Source organism: Cebus imitator, unplaced genomic scaffold (genome assembly GCF_001604975.1).
Source record: "Cebus imitator isolate Cc_AM_T3 unplaced genomic scaffold, Cebus_imitator-1.0 Scaffold749, whole genome shotgun sequence".
In the NCBI taxonomy this organism is placed as follows: domain Eukaryota; kingdom Metazoa; phylum Chordata; class Mammalia; order Primates; family Cebidae; genus Cebus; species Cebus imitator.
The window spans coordinates 31,314-55,675 of NW_016108064.1; the positions used below are offsets into that span (position 1 = coordinate 31,314).

Sequence of the window (24,362 nt, forward strand, 5' to 3'; positions counted from 1 at the left end):
ATCTCCCCAAAATATATAAGGAAAAACACGGCACCATTTCCCTTCAGTAACATATGTCATAATTTCATCAGACACTCCTCTTACGCCCTACAGTAAACTACACATATGATTAAGGCTGTGTCTCTTTACCTAATGTCTAAAGGTACTTCTGAGGCTAAATAAAACCCACAGTTGGCCAGGCACAGTGGCTCACATGCACAATCCCAGCACTTTGGGAGGCCGAGGCGGGCGGATCACCTGAGGTCAGGAGTTTGAGACCAGCCTGGCCAACATGGTAAAACCCCAACTCTACTAAAAATACGAAAATTAGCTGGGTGCAGTGGCAGATGCCATAATCCCAGCTACCCAGGAGGCTGAGGCCAGATAATCACTTGAACCCGGGAGGCAGAGGTTGCAGCGAACCCAGATCCTGCCACCGCACTCCAGCCTGGATGACAAAGACAGACTCCATCTCAAAAAAAAAAACAAAAACAACTCACAGTTTTCTACTGTGAGTTTCATTTTTGAAACATCGATTCCTATTTTTTTAATATATGTATTTGTTTGTCCCTTTTCTACCAATTGTTTATTTCACTCTACATGGCTTTATGGATCACACCAAAATCAATTTCTTTTCAGGAAAATACTGTCTTGGGAAAACTTAGGTTTCCACAAGAAACCTAGCAAAGAATTTGACAGATAGTGTCCGATTCATTACTCTTCCTCTTTTTTTAAAAAAAAATTCCCCTCTACCAGAGAAGCTGCATTTCTAATCACTAAAATACCCATCTCTGAAAGTGATGATACCCATCCCTTAAACTAAATGATCTGCTCTGGATGAAGAGTGTGTGAGTACTTGCTGGGGGCTACATTGGATACTCATACTTGGACCTCATGTGTAGGGGTTCCCTCTAAAGCAGGGAGTCCCCTGTGGAATGTAGATCAAGGTCCAGTGGGGCACTTTCCCACTTCCCAGGACAACAAAGCAAACTAAGAGGCCAGGAGCATGTCACCAACAGATCATCATTTCCTCCAGAGCAAAATGGCCTTCGTCAGCCACAAATTCTTTCAAGAAAAAGAGAGGCAAGTGGAAAAGCCTTGTGCTTTGATCTTTGTCACCTTTGCTGCCAGTGCTGACCACCTGGGCAGCTCCAAACGTCCAGTCCAGTGGAAGTAAAAAACCTCTCATACTGTACCAACATTAGCCAGTTTTCCTATGCCAGAATCATATAAGCAAGAAAGCTATCATCCTTCCGTTAGTCCTTCTCGTAATCATGGGCAAGGATTCAGTATCCCACAGTAGGCTACCTAGATCAGAAAACTGCTAGATGGATAGATTGCCCCATACCCACAGGCAGTTCCCCCTGATTCAAGCCATGAAGGACTATCTGATAAGATTCTGAGTCCCATTCCTTTTGTATCTGAACAAACCATACATACTCCTCAAGAATGTGTCAGTATTAGCAATTTGGCTAGGCCTTAGAGATTCTGGCACATTAGCAAAATGACCAAAAGCCTGGGAATCAAAATATGGTTGTGATCTGAAAATTCCAGCCAATGACGCAACGTAGCAGTGCCGAACAGCCTACCGAGATGATTTCCAAATGTTACTCATTTCACAAATAATCTGTCCTGTAATGAGTGTCCAAGGTCAATGCTGTTTGGAAATGGGTTTCTTAGCAAGGGTGACCAATATATTTACTTCAATCTGGGGACCTCTTAGAACATTTTGTTTCAAGCTTTCCAGAGTAACATACAGCAAAACTAATAATTATTATATTATTTTTATAATCATTATATTATGTTATTATATATATTTATATTAAATATTATAATAATTATTGTCATTATTTTTAACAATAATAATAATGAACCATTTTGTTGTAGAATGGGAAGGATTCCAATCCATCAACAGCTTGTTCAATGAATGTTTACTTAAGCTGCGTTATCACTGCCCCATACCAGAAACCAGGAAAACAAAGATGAAAGATGAAAGATGAAAAAGGCAAGCCCTCTGCCTTAAGAAGATCCAGGAAATGCTAGGGTTTCCAGTCTTCATAGATTTATGGTTTCCTTAGTAATTCAGGATGCTCTAACAAAGCACCATAGACTGCGTGGCTTATCAACAACAGAAATTTACTTCTCATGGTTCTAGAGGCTGAAATGTGAGATCAGGGTACCAGCAGGGTCGTGTTCTGGTGAGGGCACTCTTCTGGGCTGTAGATGGCCAACTTCCCATCTGTCTCACATGGCAGAAAGAGCAGCAGAGAGCTTTCTGGGGTCCTTTTTATAAGGGCACTAATGCCAGAGGGCTCCACCCTCAGGACCTAAAACCCTCCCAAAGACCCCACTTTCAAATACCATCATATTAGGGGTGAGGATTTCAACATAAGAATTTGGAGGGGTGGGGGTGTGGGCGCAAACATTCAGTCCTTTGTGATTGTTATCTAAAATTGTTTACATGTCTCCTTATATCTGTGTCTTGTCCACTGGTTCAATGCTATACCCCCAATTCCCAGCATGTTTGGCACATGGGAGGCACTGAATATCTATCTGTTGAATGAATAAATTAATTAATGATATAAGCTCTGCCAACAGCTAGTTTGGGCTTTGGCCGAGTAATCACAAACCTCAGATGTCCCATGTGTAAAATGAGTTAAAAACGTTAGGTTAGGCCCCACATAGGTCCTTCACAGAGTATTGGTTCTGCAAAATATAATGGATTTTATTTGGAGGAAAAAGGGAACCTGTGGCTAAGTGAGTTTGAAAACCATCAATATTACAGAAGGAAGCTGATTTCTACCTGAGTCTTCTCAATCTTCAACACACTGATACACTGAGAACTTCCCAGGGGATGTCCCAGGCAGAGTTACCCCATTCCAATGAGGCTATAAAAATCATCATTTGCAAGTCTCCGGAACAAAGTTCTGGACCCTCATGCCTAGCAGTTTAGAACCAACAAAAGGATCCATTCTTCACCATCTTCTTTGATGTGAACTCGTCTCAGGGAGCTAAGATGAACAGAGGTGTGGTCCCTCCTTCCTCTCAGCTCTTTCTGGCTCTATGGCCCTGGGCAAATTACTCAACCTCTCTAAACTTAGAGTTGTCTTTTCTCTCTCTCTCTGTCTCTCTTTCTCTCTCTCTCTCTCCCTCTCTCGTTTTTCTGTTGTTCTTGTTGTTTTTATTTTACTGAGATAGAGTCTTGCTCTGTCGCCCAGGCTGGAGTGCAGTGGCGCAATCTCGGCTCACTGCAACCTCCGCCTCCTGGGCTTAAGCAATTCTCTCACCTCAGCCTCCAAAGTAGCTGGTACTACAGGTGCCCACCACCACACCTGGCTAATTTTTGTGTTTTTAATAGAGACGGGTTTTCACTATGTTGGCCAGGCTTGTCTCAAACTCCTGACCTGAAGTGATCCACCCTCTTCAGCCTCCCAAAGTGCTGGGTTACAGGCGTGAGCCACCATACCTGGCCTGTATTTGCTATAAAATAAAATACAAGTAGTAATTAATTCAAAAAAGGCCTTAGTGAGAACTAAATGAGATAACATATATAAATCACTTGGTAACATTCACAGAAGACTCTCTGTAAAGGTCAGCTGTCCTTGTTATTATTCACAAACATACCAGCATTTTGTTTGGATTCCAGTCTCAAGGTCACCAATAGGTAAACTTTGGCGGGTCAGTCCCTGTCTAGCCTCAGAAGTGGCACAGGCAAAAAAAATCCAGGTTTTGGTTTACATCAGCGTTTCCCAAACTCTAGTTCTTCAAAGGCCATTTCCCAGCCCAATTGTACTCAATATTTCTCTTACTATTACTGCATGTTAGTCTCATCCTAAACAAGGAAATGTAGGAAACCACAGGTTTGATGTCTTTGTTATTCTTTTTCAAATACATATAAAAATTAATTTAAAAATTATTTAAAGACTTCTTATAAGCCAGCGTTATACCTAACTCATTTTCAATGCCATACACTGAGAAACATTTACTCAGGATTTGTATCTAAGATCCTTCTACCAAAAAGATTGTTTTCTCCTGAAAAAAACAAACAAACAAAAAAAACACAAACTAACCTGTGCAAACACTAACCTGAACCCTCTAAGGCAATACAGTAGTTCAGACCACAAGGGGGTGTTCTTTAGAAACTAGATTCAAATCTAGTTTCTAAACTGAATGTCAGAGATCACAGTAGGTGCGGGGATGACTCTATGGCTTTCTAAAGGAAGAATGACATCAACTTACAGAATACAGCGACATCTCTGTGATATGCAATATTAGCTGAGATATGAGGAGGCATTTTTAAAGATATGTTTTCAAGCTAAGACTTTTTCAAATTATAAAACTAAAATTCACAAAAAGCCATTGCTCTCCCGCCAGGAAAAACACCTGCTGTAGAACTTTTGCAGCTCTGGATGAGAGAACCCTGTCACCTCAGCCTAGGTCAGCAGTGACCAACACTTAAAAGTGTCACAGATCACGCCAATAGGAATATCACCCTCCTTCAGAAGCCAGCAAAACCAACAACACTATAGGATGGCTAACAAACTATAAAAAATATTTTAGATTAGTCATCAATAAAATGACTCAGGATGATATTCTGCAGACATGTTATGGAGTCCAAACATTAAGCCCTTTCAAAAGTAAAAGTGAGCATAAGTGGCAGTAGATAATACAGTTATCTTTGCTTTTAACTGCAATTATTCCTAAGCCCTTTTAATAGCTGTCACTTATTCGTTTCCAGGCTATAGCAAATTATAGTAAGAGGAGAAGGGAGCTGACAGCTCATTTCTTCTGTGAATGCCACGCTCTTCCGTTTCTGCGAGGCCTGTGGGCCCTACTCTATGGCACATCCACTAACCCCAGGAAAATCCTGCTAAAAGAAGCAATAAAGACAATAGTGCTCAAGTCTGCCAGCTTGGAGGCTTTGGGTACTCCAGCAGAGTTTCCCAGGCCTCCATGCATTCTGATCAATAGGGGAGAAAAATAAGTTATCCCCATAGATACTCCAAAGGCATTTTCTCTTTTTATCTACATGAAGGATGTATGTTTGGTGTATGTGTATGCAGGTGGACATGCTGAAAGGGAACAGAGACAGCTGGTTTCATTTGAAAGGAATTAATATTGTAGGTATTATTAATATCATAAACCTCATCCTCTTAGGACACATATCCCAGAGAAAAGAGAATTAGGTCAAAGGCACAAAACAGTCCATAAAAAATAAAATATTTTTGAAGCTAAAATAGCACCAAATTAAAAAAAAAAAAAACAACTGAGTGATCACTTTTGGCACCTAGAAAATTGTACAGCTTGTCCCTAAATATTAAAGTAGTATGAATACAAAAATAACTTTTAAGAGGAGCTTTCAGAACTCAAGCTAATGAATCCAGTTATGTTGCTGCTTAGTGGTCTTGACTGAACAGAACGTTCAACTCCAGATAGGGACTCAGCAGAACCAGCTAACCAATGTGCATATGCCCGGAGCCATCTCATCTGTGTCACCAGAGTGACAATCAGAATCCAGAACCTTGGGATGACATTTCTTTTTGTAACACTGGTTCTTTTTTAAGTCAACATGTAGCCTAAAGATCAAAACAATAAAACGAAAATGTGTTTTAGAAAGATCCCTAGGAAATATTTTCCACCATGTTTTCAGAAATGCAAAGACCTAGCAGATCAAAGAAGAGCAATACTGAAATTAATTGCTGCTCAGAAGAATATCCTTTTACTTTTTAATTAACATTCTGTCCTTAATCCAAGAGCCAGAAGAAAAACATACGATATATAGTGCTTACACACCTCTTATGGGGAAGTGTTCACCTTTCTTCCTCAGCCTTTCTCTATTTTCATCCAAATGTGTTTAAATTTAAGATGCAGTCTTGGCAGCGTGTATAGCTCAGTGATGCAAATAGTGTGGGATGGTGCCACCCAGAACTCCGTATGTGGGAGAATAACTAGGAAATCAACTTTCCTACTCTCTGTGCAACTCTATTTCATCCAGAGGAAGATGTGGGCACATGTACTCAGGTTGTTTTTTTTTTCAACTGGGCAAGGGAGGAGGTATAGAGAGGAAAAGCCAAGTAATATTTTGGAAGGATTTGCGAAATACCTGAGTTTAAACTGTCAGGATCCAACTTGCTTTCTTGCCCACTCACCTCCTTCAGTGATTCCACATCCATTCTGGGGTGCTGCAGACTAAGGGATGGAATAGTTGCCTCTGTAACCATCATAGATGTGGTAGGAAGAGGCTGGCGCAGATCAGGCATCACAATGAGCAGTCCCAAGTACGTTGGAGTGATGTGTTTGAAACATCTCTTAAATCTTCCCTAGAGGTGCTAACAGGCGGGGAAAAGGGCTGATCTTCAGTTTCACCACTCTCCCATCTGGTCAGCTCTGAACATCGCCTGTTGGGCATATTCTACATACCAGGTAGTGGGCAGAGCACAGAGGATGCACAGATGCCTGGCTACAGTGCCATCACTATGTTCAGGTCCTCTCAGGCCAGCAGGGGAGATGGGAGAGTGAACGAACTGATGCGTTTTGTTTTTGTTTTTCTTTCTTGCACAGAGGCATGAAGTAATCCTCTATGGAGGGCTGCTCAGTTAGAGGCCAAGAAGGCTTTCTGAAAGAGACATTTAAAACGGCAGTAGGATGTGAAGGACAAGGAATGGAACCAGAGGGAAGAGGAACCTAGAAGGCCATCAGGGGATCCCTAAGGGGTCTTCAGACTACAATTACCTGGTGCAGGGAGTCTTGTATAGAGATTTAGGAACTTAATACAGAATCAGAATTCTGGTGATGAGATCCCAAACTCTAGTTTTTGCAAGCTGCTGAGATGATTCTGAATGCAGCTGACTGACCTACAGATTTGTGTTGGGGATCCAGTGGTCACATCCAGCACCCTCCCTCCACATTTATAGCTGAGAAAAATGAGGCATTGAAGGAGCGCACAGATGATAGTCAGGGTCAGCCCCAAGAATAGGTCCCCGGCCTCTTGATTCCCAATTCAATGTCTGGACCACCAGTCCCTGAAGAGTGCTACCAGGAGCATCATCATGCCTTTGGCCAACAGGACACATGTCTCCTCTGCCATCCCTACCTGGGTTTCTGCCTGCATGAGAATATCAGCCACGCATTTACAGCTGTGTCCATCACCACCTCATTCTCCCCTGCAGAGGCAAGGCAGGGGAGGATGGCAAAGGCAAAGGCACTGCATATGTATCATCATTTCCTGGCCTCAAGTGCTCAAAGAATGAATTAATGAATGAGGTCCACAAATAGGGCTCACAAAAGACATTCCTCAGAAGCTACGGTATGTACAAAAGAGGTCACCTCTCCCAGACAGACCTTATTTTCTCTGAACAGACAAAAAATAACCAACATACATAAATCAAACTGTGGTACTGAAAAACACAGCAAACTTGAAATTTAAGTCTTAATGCAAAAGGACAGAAAATGTTGTGAAATTTTTTTGCAGACATAACCTGTTCAAATGAAATGAGATTTTTTTCTGCAAAAGCTGAAATCAAGCATGTGTTTCAGATTGTCAGCAAACTTGAAGGGTACAGGAAGCCAGACAGGAACAGTGTGCTCTGTGAGCTCACTGGTGACTCCTAATTCCACCTCTTTCAACCAGTGATGGCCTCTGGCCACAGAATTTTGAAGGAGAGGTTCAAAACTCATATATCCTTTCACATCTATTGCATGCCAGCTGAGGCCAAAGAACTGCTGTTCGTTGATTACATTTTTTCATTTTATTTTGGCAACCACACACTGGCATCATTTCCATCTATACAAGAGGAAACAGAAGCTTTGAGAACTCAATAAATTTCCTTCAAGTCACAGGGCAAGTGGGTGGTGAGTAATTTCAACCCAGATCTATGCGGGTCTGGATCCCACAAGGCAGCTCAGGGAAGTGTCTAAGGGAACAAATGGGACCAGGCCTTGCAACAGGCACAAAGCCTGATCGAGCACTTTCTAGTGTGGCATAATTACCATTTTAATGGACAACAAGGTCAACACAGCAATCAGAATAGTCCAACGTGGCCAGGCGCAGTGACTCATGTCAGTAATCCCAGTGCTTTGGGAGGCCAAAGCAGGAGGCTTTGAGGCTAGGAGTTTGAGACCAGCCTGGGCAATATAGCAAGACTCTGTCTCTACAGAAAATAAAAATACTAGCTTGGCATGGTGGTGCATGGCTACAGTCCTAGTTCGTCAGGAGGCTTAGGTGAGAGCATGGCCTGAGTCCAGGAGTTCAAGGCTATAGTGAGTTATGATTATGCCACTGCGCTCCAGCGTGGGTGACAGAGCAAGACCCTGTCTCTCTAAAACAAAATTTAATTATAAAAAGAATAGTCTAACTTGCACAGGACTTTACTGTTGGCTGGTTGATCACAGTGTTTCTAAAAGTGGGAATAGATGAGAGGCCTACTAAATTTCTACTTGATGCATGTGAACGGAAAAGTTCTAGGCCAAGTAGGCAAAAGTCTAACCTGAATCATAAAAACAGAGTCATGGTCCCTTAACCAATACTCAGACTTGAGAGCCAGTGAGTGTGCACTGGCTCAGCTAGACTGAAAGAAAGGCCAGGTCCCTTTGAAGAAGGACCCTGGCACACTGCCAAAAGTGTATTCTGTTCATCTTTTTCCCAGCCTTCCCCAAGAAGACCTATGTACAATCTTTTACCAGGGTAACTGTGTACTGGGGGAAAACAAAATAATCAGACGTTTTGGGAACTAATGGACAGTGGCTCTGAACTAACACTAACTCCAGGATGCTCAAAACACCACTGTGGCCTCAGTCAGCACGGACTGATGAAGGCTGGGTGATGGATGAAGTTTTAGTTCAGGTCCACTTCAAGGTGGTCCCACTGAGTCCCAAACCCCATCCTATGGCCATTTCTTGAGTTCTGGAATGCATAATTGGAATAGGTATGCTCAGCAACTGCCAGGTTCTCCACACTGGGGAAGCAAAGAGTTGTTTGCTTATCGTGCTGAAGGAGAAAGGGGATGTGAAAAGGTCTGAGAATGCAGTTCCAAAGGCCCCAATATGCTCCATTTCCAGAGTGAACTCAGAACACTTGAGTTGGGGGTTTACCATGTGTGTGCTACTTGGCTTATAAGAAATGGGTTCAGCTCTGCATTTGAAAGTCAGGATAAATTGTTCCAGCAATGAAGAGCCAAGACACTACCAAGTTTCAATTGCTAGCTGAAACCCCTGATAGCTGCTAGAAAAATAATATGCAATTATAGCCTAGAAACATAAATTATCAAGGCCACGGTGCTCTCAGAATGTAATAAATGAAATGTGGGTAACCACACATGTGGTAAAAAATCCCAGCCCCCAGTGTGTATCACAGATGCTGGTCACCCACAGTCGCTGCAGAGGAAGGAAGAAGAAACAGACTCTTCAAATTCAACACTGGCTGAACTGTGGATGAAGGGAAGAAAGGCCAAGAAATGATTTCTCTGTTCTTTCCAGTTATGGTCTTCTAATGTCTATGCCCTGTAGGCTCTTGGATGACTAGGAGAGAATTATAAGTAGACAAGCAAGGAAGGAATACTTCTGCAAAGAGTAATGCAATGACAAAATGTTAGTTTCTTCTTCTGTAATGTTTATTATATCTAGAGTGGATTTGGGCACAATGGAATGACACTAAGGCAGTAACTGTTGCCTCCTAGTGTTAGGGCATTGCACAGCCGTGTGTCTCCCCTACACCCAGAGGCTCCTCAATCAGTGACCTTGGGTCTTTGGCAAAATTGGGGACAGCAAGAGTTACATGCCAGGCATCCCTGAATAGAGTGTCCCCGGGGCCCTTACTCAAAGATGAAGAAACCATTTTAAAGGACTGTGAAAAGGACACAATGCTCACATACATGGAAAATACTGCTTCTGTCTACAGACATTTACTGAGTACTTCTTACGGACTCAGCCTGGGAACACCCGCTATGAGCCTTCGAGGCTACTCAGGGAAAAGGACATGAAATAGTGTGAAACAGCACAATCAGTGCCAGCACAGGGAAGCACTTCATGTGTCCAAGGAGCAAATGCCAGCAAGTCACGGAAGGTTCCCAGAGAAAGTGACCATCCACACATATCATGCAGTCCAGGAGGAGATGCTGGTCCAGGCACTTCGCTCACAAAGGAAGCCAAAGGCCTCTCTTTCCCAGCCCACCAAACTGCCAGACACCTCTCACGTGACTTCTCTTTTGCTTGGTGTTTCCCCTTAATATTCATTTCAACCTGATTTCACCTGACTAGAAATTCTGGGCTCTTACACTCACTTGCTAGGGAAGAACCATGAGCCCACCTTAGCCCTCCCTGCTGGCCTCTGAGCAGTATTTGAAGACGGGCACCAGGGAGCAGGGTGTCTCAAGGAAAGCTCCCCCAAAATGAATTCTCCGTATGTCCCCGAGTCTTTGTGACTCTGAAAACAATTCCCTATTTTGGCAGTCATGAACTAGTCTCTCCCCTGTACAACCCTGCCTCCTGCTGCAGGGGGCAAAATAAGCAAAATCCACAGAGGGGCTTCTCATCTCCCTCATCATCAGGCCAGGCTAGCCCACCCCCTCAGAACCCCTGCCTGGCCCTGAACCTCATCTGGGACTTATGGAACAAGATTTTTATTAAACAGCGACAAAGATGAAAGTAAAATGTCAGAGACACACAGAGTGAGCCACAGATCTGAGAAAACAGCTGCATGTGAAAGGATTAGAAATAAATGAAAAAAAAAAACAACTCAAAGGATTTCGAATCCATTTTGGGTGCACTAGAATAAAATCCCCAGTATTGGAAGAACAGGTCGAGGTTCAAACATGGGTGATAAGGAGGTTCCAGCCTCTTCTGACTGCCTGATTAGGTGGTACCTTGAGGTTTATAATTTCTTTTTACTTACCACTTTCTAGGACCATGCTTCTTGAAAGAAGAGAAAAGTGATGTCTGGGACCACATGCACTTGCATCACCTGAGAGGCTGCTAAAAATGCCATTTCCTGGGTCCCCAGTGATTCTTAAGCATTCTGAAGTCTGAAAACCACAGAACTAGGTACTTCATCATTCCTAAGTGGTTGCATTACCCAAGCTAAATCACTCGTTTAAATTGCTGTTTAAAATTTAAAGAAGACACTAGTGGCTAAATTGATCTTTTAGAAATGGTGACATTCTAACAGGAGTGATTGTACGATCACATTGTGACCAATTTTAAATGATGTAAAATTTACACATTGAAGCCAGGAGGATATTTTCAAAGCATAAATCTGATCATGTCACCCCCTTGGGTAGAACACTTCGGTGACTTCCCTTTGCCCTTTTGATAAAAGCTCAGACCCATGATCCCAATCAGTCCTCCTCTCCAGTCTAATCCACGGCTGGATTGCTCCCAGCCTCAGGCACTCTGCTCCTCAGTTCCTGCAACATCCAAGGTCAGCCTTTTACGCAGCCTCCACCTGCTAGTTATCTGTACCCAGTAAAATTCTTTCACCCTTCTCCCAGACCTCCCTGACTACATTAATCTGCCTGTTGTAGGCCCCCCAGCGTCAGTAACTTCCCCCCTCAACAGCCCTTAGCATAGTTTAAACATTCATTTGCGTGATCCTGTGATCATGTACATTTCTTCCACTAGTATATAAGCAGCCCAGCCCATGAAATCAACAGGTCTATTTTTTTCTTGCAAAGAGGTTCACCATTGTTTATGTATCGCCTAGTACGCCACATGGTACACAGCCGGTGCTCAATAAATATTTGTGAATGAACAAATGAATATTTCCAGTTGGAACAAATGCTGAGGTGTTCACAACTAATTGATCATAACCAGTTACAGATTTCTTTGTTTCTTCTCTACTCCCACTGCTTCACTTGACCAGCCTTGAAAAAGAAAAAGAAGAAAAATAAAGACTAGTCCAAATCAAATGCTGGAACAAATTCAGACACACAGTAGCAATTAAGAATTTAAAAAACACTCTGATCCCTTTCCTGAAAGTTAAAGGCAGCAGTCTCTCCCTAGTCAAGGACTAAAGTCCCATGACGGTTTCCTTTCCCCTGCATGTGATCTGATACTCTTTTGTACATATCACTTACAATGGACGGGCCAAACTATTCCTAATACAACTTCTGGATTTTGAAACGATGAAATTCAACATGAAAACTGCTATCATCCCATTTCTCTGGGCCTTATTTTGATCTAGTCATGAAAAATTGTCTTAAAGATATATGTTGAGATAAAAACAAATCTGAGAATTTTCACAACTTCTTGTATTTTCAGACACCGTCATATGCCTGTCTTACCATTCCCAGGTCCAGACGCCGAGTCTCAGACTGTTTCATTGCACACTTGCACATGCTAGAATTGTTAGCAACGCATTTGAAAAGATTCAACGTGGCCCTAAGCAAGTTGACGATAATTATATGACAACGCTTACAACTGTGGAAGGATGTCTCACTAGGTACATAAAGGAATCTTTATTACACAACCTTCTCTCTACCATCCTCAGGCATGGGCCACAGCTGGGGTAATGGTTTGCCACCCCAATGGCACTCTTTACATGCTCCTGAGCCATCTTTCATCAAGTAGCTCAGCTCAACACAGTGATCCAGTGTAACAGGTTCAACTGAGGCAAAAGTGATACAAACTTGGCAGCAGGAGTGTGTACCATATGGCATGCTGCAGAAGACAGGGTGTGATTTTGAGTCTATGTGCGTTGGGCAGCCAGCTTCCCTGACAGCTGAATTCCCTCATCTGTAAAATGGGTAAAAAGCTAAATGCGTACATGTTTGAAATCATTTTTAAGCTGCTAGATATTTTGGTATGAGCATAACTCTCCAGTGATTTACTGTAAATCTGTATTTCGCTACCTAAGTCTTCTTACAGGCCTTTAAACATATATTTACCATTGGATTCTATTTCAATGTACACACCAATACTGATCTATAGAAAAGAGGCATGGCTACACAATGGAAACTCCAGCTGTTGAATAACCCACGTTTACCACTCTCCTAGGTAAAAGAAAGTGACCAGAAATTTTTCACACTGAAGACTGTATATCTGTCAGATTCGATGAAGATTTACATAAAGCCTTTTGATAAGTGATTTTCATAACTATAGTAATGGAAGTCAAGGTGGAAATGAAAACGATATCACTTTCAAAGCACTAATTTAGAGAAGTAGTTTCTGTCTGGCACATGGCTCTCTCACACCCATACTTCTGTCCAGGGCATTTTAGTGTCTAGATTCAAGTTTCTCTCTTTTCAACCCACGCCTTAAAAGCCGTTACTAAGTCCTGTTTAAGGGGTACACGAGTCACTGCTTAATGAGCTGGTGTGCCCCCAAGCTACTTGCTTACATGAGTGGAAACGGAAGCAGGTGGCTTCTACTTAGGTGGCCATAAAATGAACTGTCCAACCCAGAGCACTTTCAAAGTGAAAGCTGGTATAATTAAATGTGCTGGGACAATGGAGCCACACTGGGTCTGTACACTTGGGACTATAGATATCCTTCTTTTATTTTTCTATTGTTATCCTCAGGATAATTTCTAATCTAGTCGACAGCCTGATCATCTGGCTCAGATTAGAGAAGAAAATTTAACACTTTACAACCATCCACCTGCCAATGAACATTTCAACAATCCCCTGCTTGGTGGAAGGTTCCAATGATTCAAAAAGCATTAATGAACCCACTGAGCCTCTTTTAGGAGGTACATAATCATATGAAACCCCATTCAACTGAACGAAATTCCTGCCAATTGCTCCTCCACTGTTACTCCAATGACATGGGGTTTCTCACAGGGCCCCTCAGCACACTTGGACAAATGCAAACACCCCCAAAAGCTGGAATCAAGAAAAGGGAAAGAGCCCCACTGGAACCACTTCCATTCTCTCCCCACAAAGTAAAATAAACAATACAATAAAACAGTAAAATCCCAGGTTAGTTCAAATTGAACTGGGGATATATATCTATTTAGAAGAACTTTCATCTGAGGACCCTAAATTGCTAACTTGATTCATTATGTCAATTATTTTAATTCACAGTCAATCATAACTCTTCCCAGTCTGTATTTGAACAGTTGATACTTCTCCTGTATTGGTTTAAGTTTCCTTTTTAATTGACAAAGAGTAATCATTGATATCTTATGACTGGATGTATTGATACATGTATACCTATGGAATGATCAAATCAGGCTAATTAACATATCCATCACTTATAATATTTAGCCTTCCTTTGTGTTGGGAACATTTAAAATCCCCCTCTTTTGCTATTTTGAAATATACAATATATAATTATGAACTATTGCCACCATGCTGTGTAATAACATCACCAGAACTTATTCCTCCTCTCTGACTGAAACTTTCTATCGGGACTTCGACCAACATCTCCTCTTTCCCTGCCAACCCCACTTGTCCTCTTGTTTTCTTGAAGAAAAGACATATAAAGCAAATTAATTCTAGTCAAGAGTTTAGGAGGAGTAACCTAGGTCACTTGGAGAAAATTAAATACAAAATGCATGTCTTTATATTATTTTAGCAAACTATTTTAATAAAGGACCTGAATAGAAACTACTGAATCAGTGACAGTAACATCAGTAATAATAGCAAATCCAACCCAGTGCTTTCAGGGTACTCTAGGTTACAATCATGATTGAATGTAATCATCACTGTGACTCCAAGAGGTAGGCACTTATATTACCTACATTTAAAAGATGTGAAAACTGAGCCCAAGGAAGATCACTAACTTACCTGAAGTCACCCCGCTGTTGTACTCAACAGGAGATCTAAACCCTGAATTAACAAGTATGTACTTGACAAGCATGTACTTTAAACCTCTGAAGACTCCTTCTCCTTTTTCCCAAATCCAATCAGTTAGCAAATCATTTAATTTTGTCATCAATATCTACAGGCAAACACAGTGAGTGCAGGCCTCCCCTCCTTTCTCTCTGCTCAGACTCTGGCTGGCACCTGCTGGGAGGCTCAGGCTAGAAAGTGGGGGCTGGGCAACCTGTCTCCGGGTTGCACTGGCACAGCAAGCACACTGCTTTGTTTATTTATTCATCTGACCAAGACCATGTGTTTATTTGGGCAGGCCTAGCAGGAGCTCCCATCTTTCCTCAGTCCCTCCCTCCAGCTATACCATCTAATCTATCCTCCAGGTCGCTCTGACTGAAATCTCACTGTGGCTTTTCCTTGCCTAAAAGCCTTTGGCTTTCCTTTCTGCTCAATCCAAATACCCAGCTCCTGGGATTCCTGACATAAAGCCCTTTCCAGACTTTCCTCCACCATTATGATTGCTCTATTCTCTAGATGCATCATATTCTTTCAATACACAGCTTTCCAGATCTTTCTGAAAAGTTACTTCATTTGTGAACACCTACCTCTGTGAGCTGCAATCAGGGTAAACATACCTTTAGCATACTGTTATGACTGTCTCCTAACAGATCTGCCTCAGTTACAGCCCTCTCTACCCTTTCCCCACATACGGAGTGCCCAGACTACAGCATACCAAAGGCAAGCAAAGGCTGGGTGCAGTGGTGCACACCTGTAATCCCAGCACTTTGGGAGGCTGAGGCAGGCAGATCACCAGGTCAAGAGATGGAGACCATCCTGGCCAACATGGTGAAACCCCAACTCTGGTAAAAATACAAAAATTAGCAGAGCGTAATGGCATGTGCCTGTAGTCCCAGCTACCCAGGAGGCTGAGGCAGGAGAATCGCTTGAACTGGGAGGCAGAGGTTGCAGTGAGCCAAGATCACGCCACTGCACTCCTGCCTGGTAACAGAGGGAAAAAAAAAAAAAAAAAAAAAAAAAAAAAAAAAAAAAAAAAAAAAAAAAAAAAAAAAACACAAGCAAAATGGTTGTTGACTGACTGAATGACTGAATGAAGCATTATGATCGGTGCTATAAGCCCAGTAATAGTTTAATTTGAAAATAGTTATATACATTTTAAGGATAAGCCCATCATTTCTTTTTAAAATATACTACAATTAATAAATAAAGCTTTACTATGCTCCTCTCATATAAACCCAAGCAAATGTTTCTCAAAATCCTTCAGTTGGAGAATGGACAATAATTGAGAAAGCGGTTTTAATGAGTCAAAGTCACTTCCTGGCAGTGGAGTAGGCTTAGAGATGATGGAAACATATTCATTCCTTGACAAAATTTCTGATTTCATGTGATTTATGCTGACTTACTGTAAAAGTGACAGCACTGGAGAAAACGAGATTTAGCAGCTTCTAAAGACCTTTCACTATTAGGAGAGCTGCATGGATGTGTGTGTGTGTGTGTGTGTGTGTGTGTGTGTGTGTCTCACACACACGCATATGTACAGAACATTTATTATTTAATATAGCAAAGATTCAGTCTCATTCCCCCAAATCAAAATTCTTGAGTAACGGTCACTTCCAGAGTGACACACAATTGGAATAACTGAGGTACAAGTCCACTATAAAAAAAATCTAGGAAACTGTGGGGTGGGGCGGGCTGGGGGTATGGACAGGACTCAAGTAAAAACCAGCCTTACTGAGTGTTATTGGAATACACTCCTCACTCCACCAAAAATGCGCAATCTGACCAAACTCCTTAACTAGCTCTACCTCCCAAGCCACATGCTTTCAGGGCCAAGGGTAAAGCCAGCTGTGGTTATGCATTTGGGTTAAAGAGGCCAACACAGAAAAAAATTATTTTAAAATGCATTACTCTTCAAAATTAAGGGTAATTGTGTGAAGCAGCCTGGAAAATCCAGCTCATCCAGCTCTGCCACTGGAACCCCACAGCACAAAACTCTGGTTCTCTAAATGCAATCCTGAACTGAAAAAAAAAAAAAAAAAAAAAAAAAAAGGCACAAAGGGCGGAAGGAAGGGTGGAGGGTTGCTATAGGGCTGGTGACATGTAAGAAGGCGGCTGCCTTGGGGAGACGTAGCTAGTCTACAACCCAGCAATATTTCTACAGCACTTGAGCCACTTGATGGTGTTCTGGACTACGACAGCAACCAAGCAGAGAAGGTAAATAAAAGGCTGACAGATAATTACATAAGAAAATTAGCGTGGCAGGATTAGAACAGAAACCTAACGGACAAAGAGGGAAAGGATGTCTCATAAAGCTGTACCTTGAAGTCTTCTCCCTGACCTCTACCATGTCCTGGTCACACTAATGGAGTATCAATATCCATTATTATCCAACTAGTCAAGGTGGATTTGACAAGCAAAGGAGGAGGCACTCAGCTCGCTTAACTCATTGCCACACAGACGTTTCCTTTATCTTGTGACAGAGGCCTCTGAAAGAGCCAAGCTAAGCTTTGCTACCCACCTTCCTCATTTCATTTATCTTATTCCCATTAGGTAACCAGTGGTCAGAATGCAAAACCTTGTCAGGAAACTGAGACAAAAACTCACTAGTTACAATGTTTTTCAGCCACAGGAACGAGGAAGAAACATACATGCAATGGAAACTTGAAAAACATTTGGTTAGGGAGACAACTGCAATATAGGAGAGAAGAGAGCTAGAAAGGAAACTTGGAGAGCTGGAGGAAAGACATGAACATAAAGGGTGAGCCCGCTCATCCGTTAATACACCAACTTAGACTCTAAGGAATAACTAGTAAATAGAAAACTAGGGCACTTATAACTGCTGTTGAACGTCTACACTATCTGATAACACACAACTGGTCCCACTTAGGAAGACAAAGCAGCAGTTCTCAGCTGGGGAGAAGAGAGCTAACAAAACAATCTGCAATACCTGGAGACATCTGGGGTTGTCACCAACAAGTGATGCTACTGGCATTAGTGAACAGAGGCTAGAGAAGGCGGTAAACATTCAACAGTACACAGGACAGCCCCTACAACAAAGGATTCTCCAGCCCGAAATGTCAACAGCACTGAGGCTGTCACTGCCTGAAATCAGTAAAATGAAATCAGCAAAATGGCCAACAGCCTGCAAGTGGAAAAAGAACTGCACAAGCAGCCTCAGCATTGCCCAAGGGAGAAACCATCCTGGCTAAAGGACTCCAGCCTCTGGCTCCCTTAGTTGGTATAAATCTATCAACAAGAGATTTAGCAAAAGTTATGATGAGCTGGAAAACACTGTCGAGTATATTGCCCTCCCAGTTGGTTCATTCTTTTGCCTTCACCATGACTCATCCACAGAGGAAAAATGTTGGCTAAGGAATAGATGCCCATTCTTCCTGGCAAACATTGTTCTCATTTTTGATTAATAAATTGCATTCTGGCTCATTATGCTTCAATATCATGAGGTTGGTTGATGGGCATAGTGTCCCTGAGAGAAGAATCCACTGATGCTCAAAACTAAGGCCAATTTTAGAATGAGATATACAAAGGGAGGAATTGACTCTGAAGTACCAGGACTCAGTGGCAGCAGAGACATCCCTAGATACCATGGCAACCCAGAGCACATCCATATGCAGGACATACAGGAGTGAAGAGCCTCCCTGGACACCACTGCAGCATAGCTCCAAGCGGGATCCCGGCCTCAGAGGCTGGCAAGTCCAGGGAACCAGCAAAAGAAGGAACTAACTAGCGCAGACATCATGGTGCAAGAGAAAGAAACACCACAGTAAAATGAGTAAGAAAAGCTGAGTTTAAGGCTCAGATGTACTCTCTAGGTATCCTTGTGACATTTCGTTCCTCCAAGCCACATCTATAAAATGGGATAATAATACTATTCTGATTGTTCCCTGTCATTTCCAAAACAGCATCCCCAGAGGAAGGGTGCTTCAGGCCATAGAGAAAAATGTTGCATTGATCCTATGACTCCAACTCCATGGAGAGAATTCTTTATAGGGCTTACCTGATTATAATTCCCTCAAACTACTGTTCCTTACCAAAGTACAACCCACTAAATACATCACAGTCCCATAGTCTAGCAAGTTGTGCCTTTCCAGTGTTTTCTACTGAGGAAAGTTTCGTTTCCTACCTTAACTGTTAGAACTAAAACAGTCAAAACTGTAGCCTCAATTCCTAAAATTGAAGTTCCAATAATACTTCTGTTCAGATTCTGGAAATCAGTGTTTGTGGGGGCCCGGAACATTGAGAATCATCTCCTTCTATTTATACATGTGACTAATTTCTCAACTCAGCACTATGCCAGTTTGTTACTGTAGTTAATTCTGTTTGATGAGCTAGCATTCCTTCTCCCACACGTATTCCTATCTGATACTCAGAACAGTGACAAAATTCTGCTCATACTGTACCTGCACTTATATTGTAAAAGGTTAGAAAACATAGTGCTAAGACACGAGTAGTTAATGTAATCAGGAGTCATGATACGGCTTTGCAGGCTTTAGTTCTGGCTAATATAGATAAGTTCTGATTGTTAACAATGGGATAACCCAAATTATCCAGGAAACTGAGCATCGCAACCAGTGTGTGCATTGTACATGCAGGCTGGCTTTGCTGAACCTAAAAACGCTGTGCTGGCATACTGGAAGGCTTTCATGGGCCACACACATGATCTTGGGAGCCACACCCTGTGGAATAACTGGCCTTCATGATCCTTCTATTATGGGCAGTGCAGAAATTCTCAAGGACTTTTTTTTTTTTTAAGAGATGGAGTCTCTCTGTCACCCAACCTGGAGCGCAGTGGTGCAATCACAGCTCGATGCAGCCTCAGACTCCTGGACTCAAGCCATTTCCTTGCCTCAGCCTACCAAGTAGCTGGGACTACAGGTGCATGCCATCATACCCAGCTAATTTTTTAACTTTTGGAGAGATATGGTCTCACTCTGTGAGCCTTTGACTTTCTTCTTTGGGTAGCCAAATCCAAGCCCAGGTCAGGTAAAATGCTTCATCTAATCATGCATCTCAGCAGAGTGGCTGCCACCAGAAGAGATTACAACTGTCTTTGTAATTAGAATCATTCATATGGGGAACACTAGATGTAAAATATGAAAGGAGAAGTTGAGCAAAGTCAAATTCCAAAGACCACAAAAGTTCTAATCTAAAACTTGGTGAGAAAAGGGGATATCCTGTCGATTTTATTATTCTAAGTAAGGTTAAAGAGCTATTGCAAAGCGATCTGCTGCCTCTCTGCATCACTAAAGTGAAAAGCATGTCACTTGAGTTTCTGGTTCCTCCAAGATGGTAGCATCGGGGCTTAGCACACTGGCAAGTTCTAAAACCATAGCATTTTTTAAAGTTAAGTCAATAGCTGACAGCACTGCATCTGGCTCAACATTTGGAAAGAGCATCTCTTGCAGGGGATTAAAGCAACAGCATTTTGTTAAAAGAAGACAGCTAAGTATTCCATAAAAGTATATCCTTCTAGAACATCTTCATCAGAATCCCTGGCAAGTTGATTAAAAATGTAGTTTCCCCCCAGAGTTATTAAAGCAGACTTTTAAAAATCGTTACCCACATTGAGCAATACTTTGACATTAAGACTGGGTGTCTGCTTTGGGAAATACCGTTTTCCACACCACTCTTCTCTTTCATGTTTTAAACAGCTGGTCTTGACCTACTAAAATGATACCATGATCCTCTCATGGGTTACAATCCTAAGTTTAAAAAACACTTCTCTGGTTGACTAGAAGGAACCAGAACTAGAGTTGCACAATTAGTAGCAAACACTTCAGGCTTTGTGATGCAGAGAGGGTTTATTAATCCACATTTTCCAAATTTAACAGAATATCTTATAAACCAAACTATCTACTTGGACGGTTTCAGGCACTAAAAAGTGGTTACAAGCTTGAGTTACAAACTATAATGGTATCTACTGTCTTACATCTGGAAGGGAAATGTTACCTCCATAAGAACAACCACCTTTAACCCTTGAGCATTAGGCAAGATGATGAAGTAAGCAAAGTGTGTGATCAGGAGAGCTCCTTGCTTAGCCCCAGGCCACATCCTCTGGCAAAGGCTTCAAAGCCCTCCCTTTCCCCACACTCCCCACCCACTCACACCAAACACCCAAAGGGGGTAAATTACTTTGAAACACTCAAGTACTGTTTTGTTTTCAATACAGTAATTTAGTAAATGTTCAAGACTTAGCTGCACTTGCAGAAAACCTTCCTCTGTTTTCTCACTTTCATTTTCCTTCTCCTAGGCATTTCTCATCTCCCCTCCCTTACAGCCTCCTTTCTTAGCTTCCATATTGCAGGAGGGCAGAATGAGTTACAGCAGACACCTCTGACTTCACTCCCCTTATAATAATGCCCTTCCTCCTAGGCTAAAGCAACACAGACTTCTTTAAAAGACCTTATCCAAGGAGAGGGATGAAACACCAGATCTGGAATGGTTGTGTTACTAAGTATACTGGTTGTCTAATCTCCCAAGGAATCACCTCTGTTCCTTTCTTCAGGCTGAAATTCTAAGGGAGGAATCTACTCAAGGCAGAACAGGGTCTAAATGAACAGTGGCCTGGCATAGGGAAGAGGCCGGGAAAAAAACAAAACCCATTACTTGGGCTTCTCATTTGCACTAATGCTGCAACATTTTCCTGGTATAATTTCCTGGTGGACCTCTCCCAATATAGCCACCTCTCAGTCAGTCTACAAACACTTATTGAGCACCGATGTCAGGCTAAGAATCCATCTAGTTTCTGGAGCTGTAAACAAGACAAGGTAGTCACTACCCTCATGGAACTTCTGCTCTAACAGGGAGAGAGACAATACTCAAATACACAAATGACTGTATAACATCAGGGAGTAAAAGGTACTAAGACAAAAAGCAGTAACGTAAGAGGCCCAGGGAGTGTCTGGTTGCTATTTAAAGGAAGGCCCCCTATAAGCTGACAACTGGGCTAAGACCTGAAGGAAGCATGGGAAGTAAGCCATCTGGACATATAGGAGAAAAGCTCCTCCTGTAATATCATGTGCAAAGGCCCTGGGGACAGAACTCAGTGAAAAAGAAGAATGTAAGGCAGTGAGGGTGGCTGCAGTTACCAAGGACAGTAAACACGGCCATCATTAGAACTGCCCATCTTCTTGCCCAATGACTGCTCCAGGCAAGATCCCCCAGATTCCAATCCAGGTCTGCCTCCCAGCCCGCCCCTCCCTGATACCTACCATCCATCTTGTTCCCCAGTTCACTACCCTCCTGACATAACCCCTCCTCAAGAGTCCCAGCAGTCCAGGCCATTCCCTCACAATTTACCAATCTAATTAAAAACGAACAAAACAGAGTAGAAAAAAAGGCAGCACGCTCATTTAATCACAGCCTTAGGGACAGGGAATGTACAATGGTAAAGAGTAAAGGTTAAAAAAGTCAGTTATAAGAAAAATTAAAATTCTGCTATGTGCCTGCAGGGGATCTGGCCTCCTAACTTACCATTATTTTCCCCCAGATCTGTAAATTGGGGGACAATAATCTTTGAAACAACCTTGGAAAAGTAGGCATGGAGGTGAGATAATACGAGAACCCTGGCCAGAGGAGGTCCCAATAACAGCTGCTGCCAGTCTGCAATCTCAAAGTGACCCTGAGAAGGATTAGATCTCTCTATGTCCCAAAGTTGCTCGCAGGGTTTTGGTATTTAAATACAGGTCATTAATTACTTTTATAGAAGCAAAAGAGAAAGACTCAGATATTCTTTCACAGCCTCATCCCCAAGTCACTGGCAGCGCCCAACGGGGAGCCTCCGCCTCTGGGGGCCCCAGCCCCTGTCTTAGGTTATCTGAAAGCTTAACCATAACGAATTAGGCCCAAATCATTCATGGGCATCGGTGTTGGGAGGCTCATGGTCCAGCGGGAGGGATACTCCAAATATGTTCAGTGAGTCTCCGGAGCCGTCCAGGGGCTCTCAGAGCTGGGTCACTGTCTGGAACCAAGCCTGAGGCTGGCTTGTCCTTTAAGTTAAGGTAGGTCCCGCCCCTCCTCCAACTTCAAATGGCCCTCCAGGCTGGAGAGGGTCACTGGGCGGGGAGTTCCTGGCTGTGCGGTCACACACACACACACACACACACCCCGAGACACACACACACACACCCCGAGACACACACACACACACGCCGCCTCGCGCGCGCTCGCGGCACAGCACCTACTTCCCAACCCCAACCACACGCACGCACCCCCCCTCCCCGCCCCGAGACAGCTGAGTTCTGTATTTCCTCTTCCTCAAAGCGACTCCGGCGATCGCGGTAGCCACTCTGCGCTCGGAATTCCGGGCCCCCGGCTTGCCGCCGCCCCCTTCTGTGAAGGCGCGCCCGGTGCGTCCCCTCTCCGAGAGCCGAGATTTCCACGAAGCTCCACAAAGCCCCTCGCCGCCTCTCCCGGTCTCGGCGGGGACCCCGGCGTGTCCCCGGGAGGAGAGTATTTACTAACCAAAGCCCCCGGGTATCCGTGCTGCCCAGACCGCCCTCTCCCGCCCTCCCAGCCCCCCTCCCTCCGGCCCATCACCGCCCCCTCCCACGAGCGCGCTCGCTGGGGGATTCCCTCCCATCCCCGAGTGCAGGAGAAGACGCCGAGTCCGAGCCGCCAGCCGCTTCACTGGCTCTACAGGAATCTTGACTCCAAGATCCCAGCCCCACACATTCCCGCTCCCCAACACCCCCGCGCCAGCGTCGCAACCCTCCGGCGCCCCCCTCCCGCAGACCCCGGTCGAAACGTCTCGCGGGCTCCCGGGCCCGGGCCCTGCGCTTCATCCCCGGGCGCCGCACCTCCAGCGCCCCCTCCCTCCGCTCCCACTCCCACTCCCGCCGCCCCCCGAGCTCAGACTTCCCAACTGCAGAGCGCCCCGACGCGCCCGCAGCCCTCGCCCCGCCGAGAGCGGCGTCCCCAGGGAGGAAACAAAAGTGTCTCCGCGGCGCCCGGAGTCCCCCGGAGCAGGACACCTCCTCCCGGCCCCAGTCCCGGTCCCCTCCCCAGCTGCGCTGAGGTCAGCCAGTCGGGGCGCGGCGCCAGCCCAGGAAACTTTACGAACCTGCCGGGGTCTCAGGACAGCGGTGGCAAGGGTTCCTGGAGATCAGAGCTCCGGCGACCCGCGACCACTGGAGGGGAACTGGAGGCTCTGTCGCCCAACGTGGGGCCGCGGCGGCGTGGGTGGCTCTGCCTCTATCCTGTGCCCATCCTCGCCCGCTCCCGCTCGCCCCAGCACACGCACTTACACTCCGGGTCGGCCGGCTGCTGCACCGCCGGCTGCCGCTGCTCTCACTTCCTCTTCCTTCCTCCTGCTGGCCAGAGACACATTTTGCATCTGCAAGGGATCGGGAGATCAGCCGCGAACTCTCCTCCCGAGCGGACGCTGCGGAGTTGCAGCCGCCGCCCCCGGCACCTGCGCCAGGACACTCGTGGTCTGCGCGTTCGCCTTGCGCCTGCACCCTGGTCCCTGCCCACTGCACTTTGCCGGGGGGGATACCCACGACTTTTTGAAGTCCCCCTACTTAAAAAGACAGAAATGTCAAACACCATGCATGCCTCAGATCTGCTATAAATAATATGTGTGCAGAGCATGACTTCGAT

General features: G+C 44.1%; 1 protein-coding gene across 1 annotated transcript in view; it reads left to right on the forward strand.

Annotated features, from left to right (window-relative positions):
• The first annotated feature begins 1,021 nt into the window (after window positions 1-1,021).
• Window positions 1,022-24,362, forward strand: part of LOC119469623 (vegetative cell wall protein gp1-like) — a 28,219-nt gene continuing 4,878 nt past the window's right edge. The window contains exons 1-3 of the mRNA XM_037735197.1: window positions 1,022-1,152; window positions 20,750-20,885; window positions 22,939-24,193. Of these exons, the coding sequence (XP_037591125.1) occupies window positions 1,022-1,152; window positions 20,750-20,885; window positions 22,939-24,193 (1,522 nt within the window). The remainder of the gene's footprint in view (window positions 1,153-20,749; window positions 20,886-22,938; window positions 24,194-24,362) is intronic.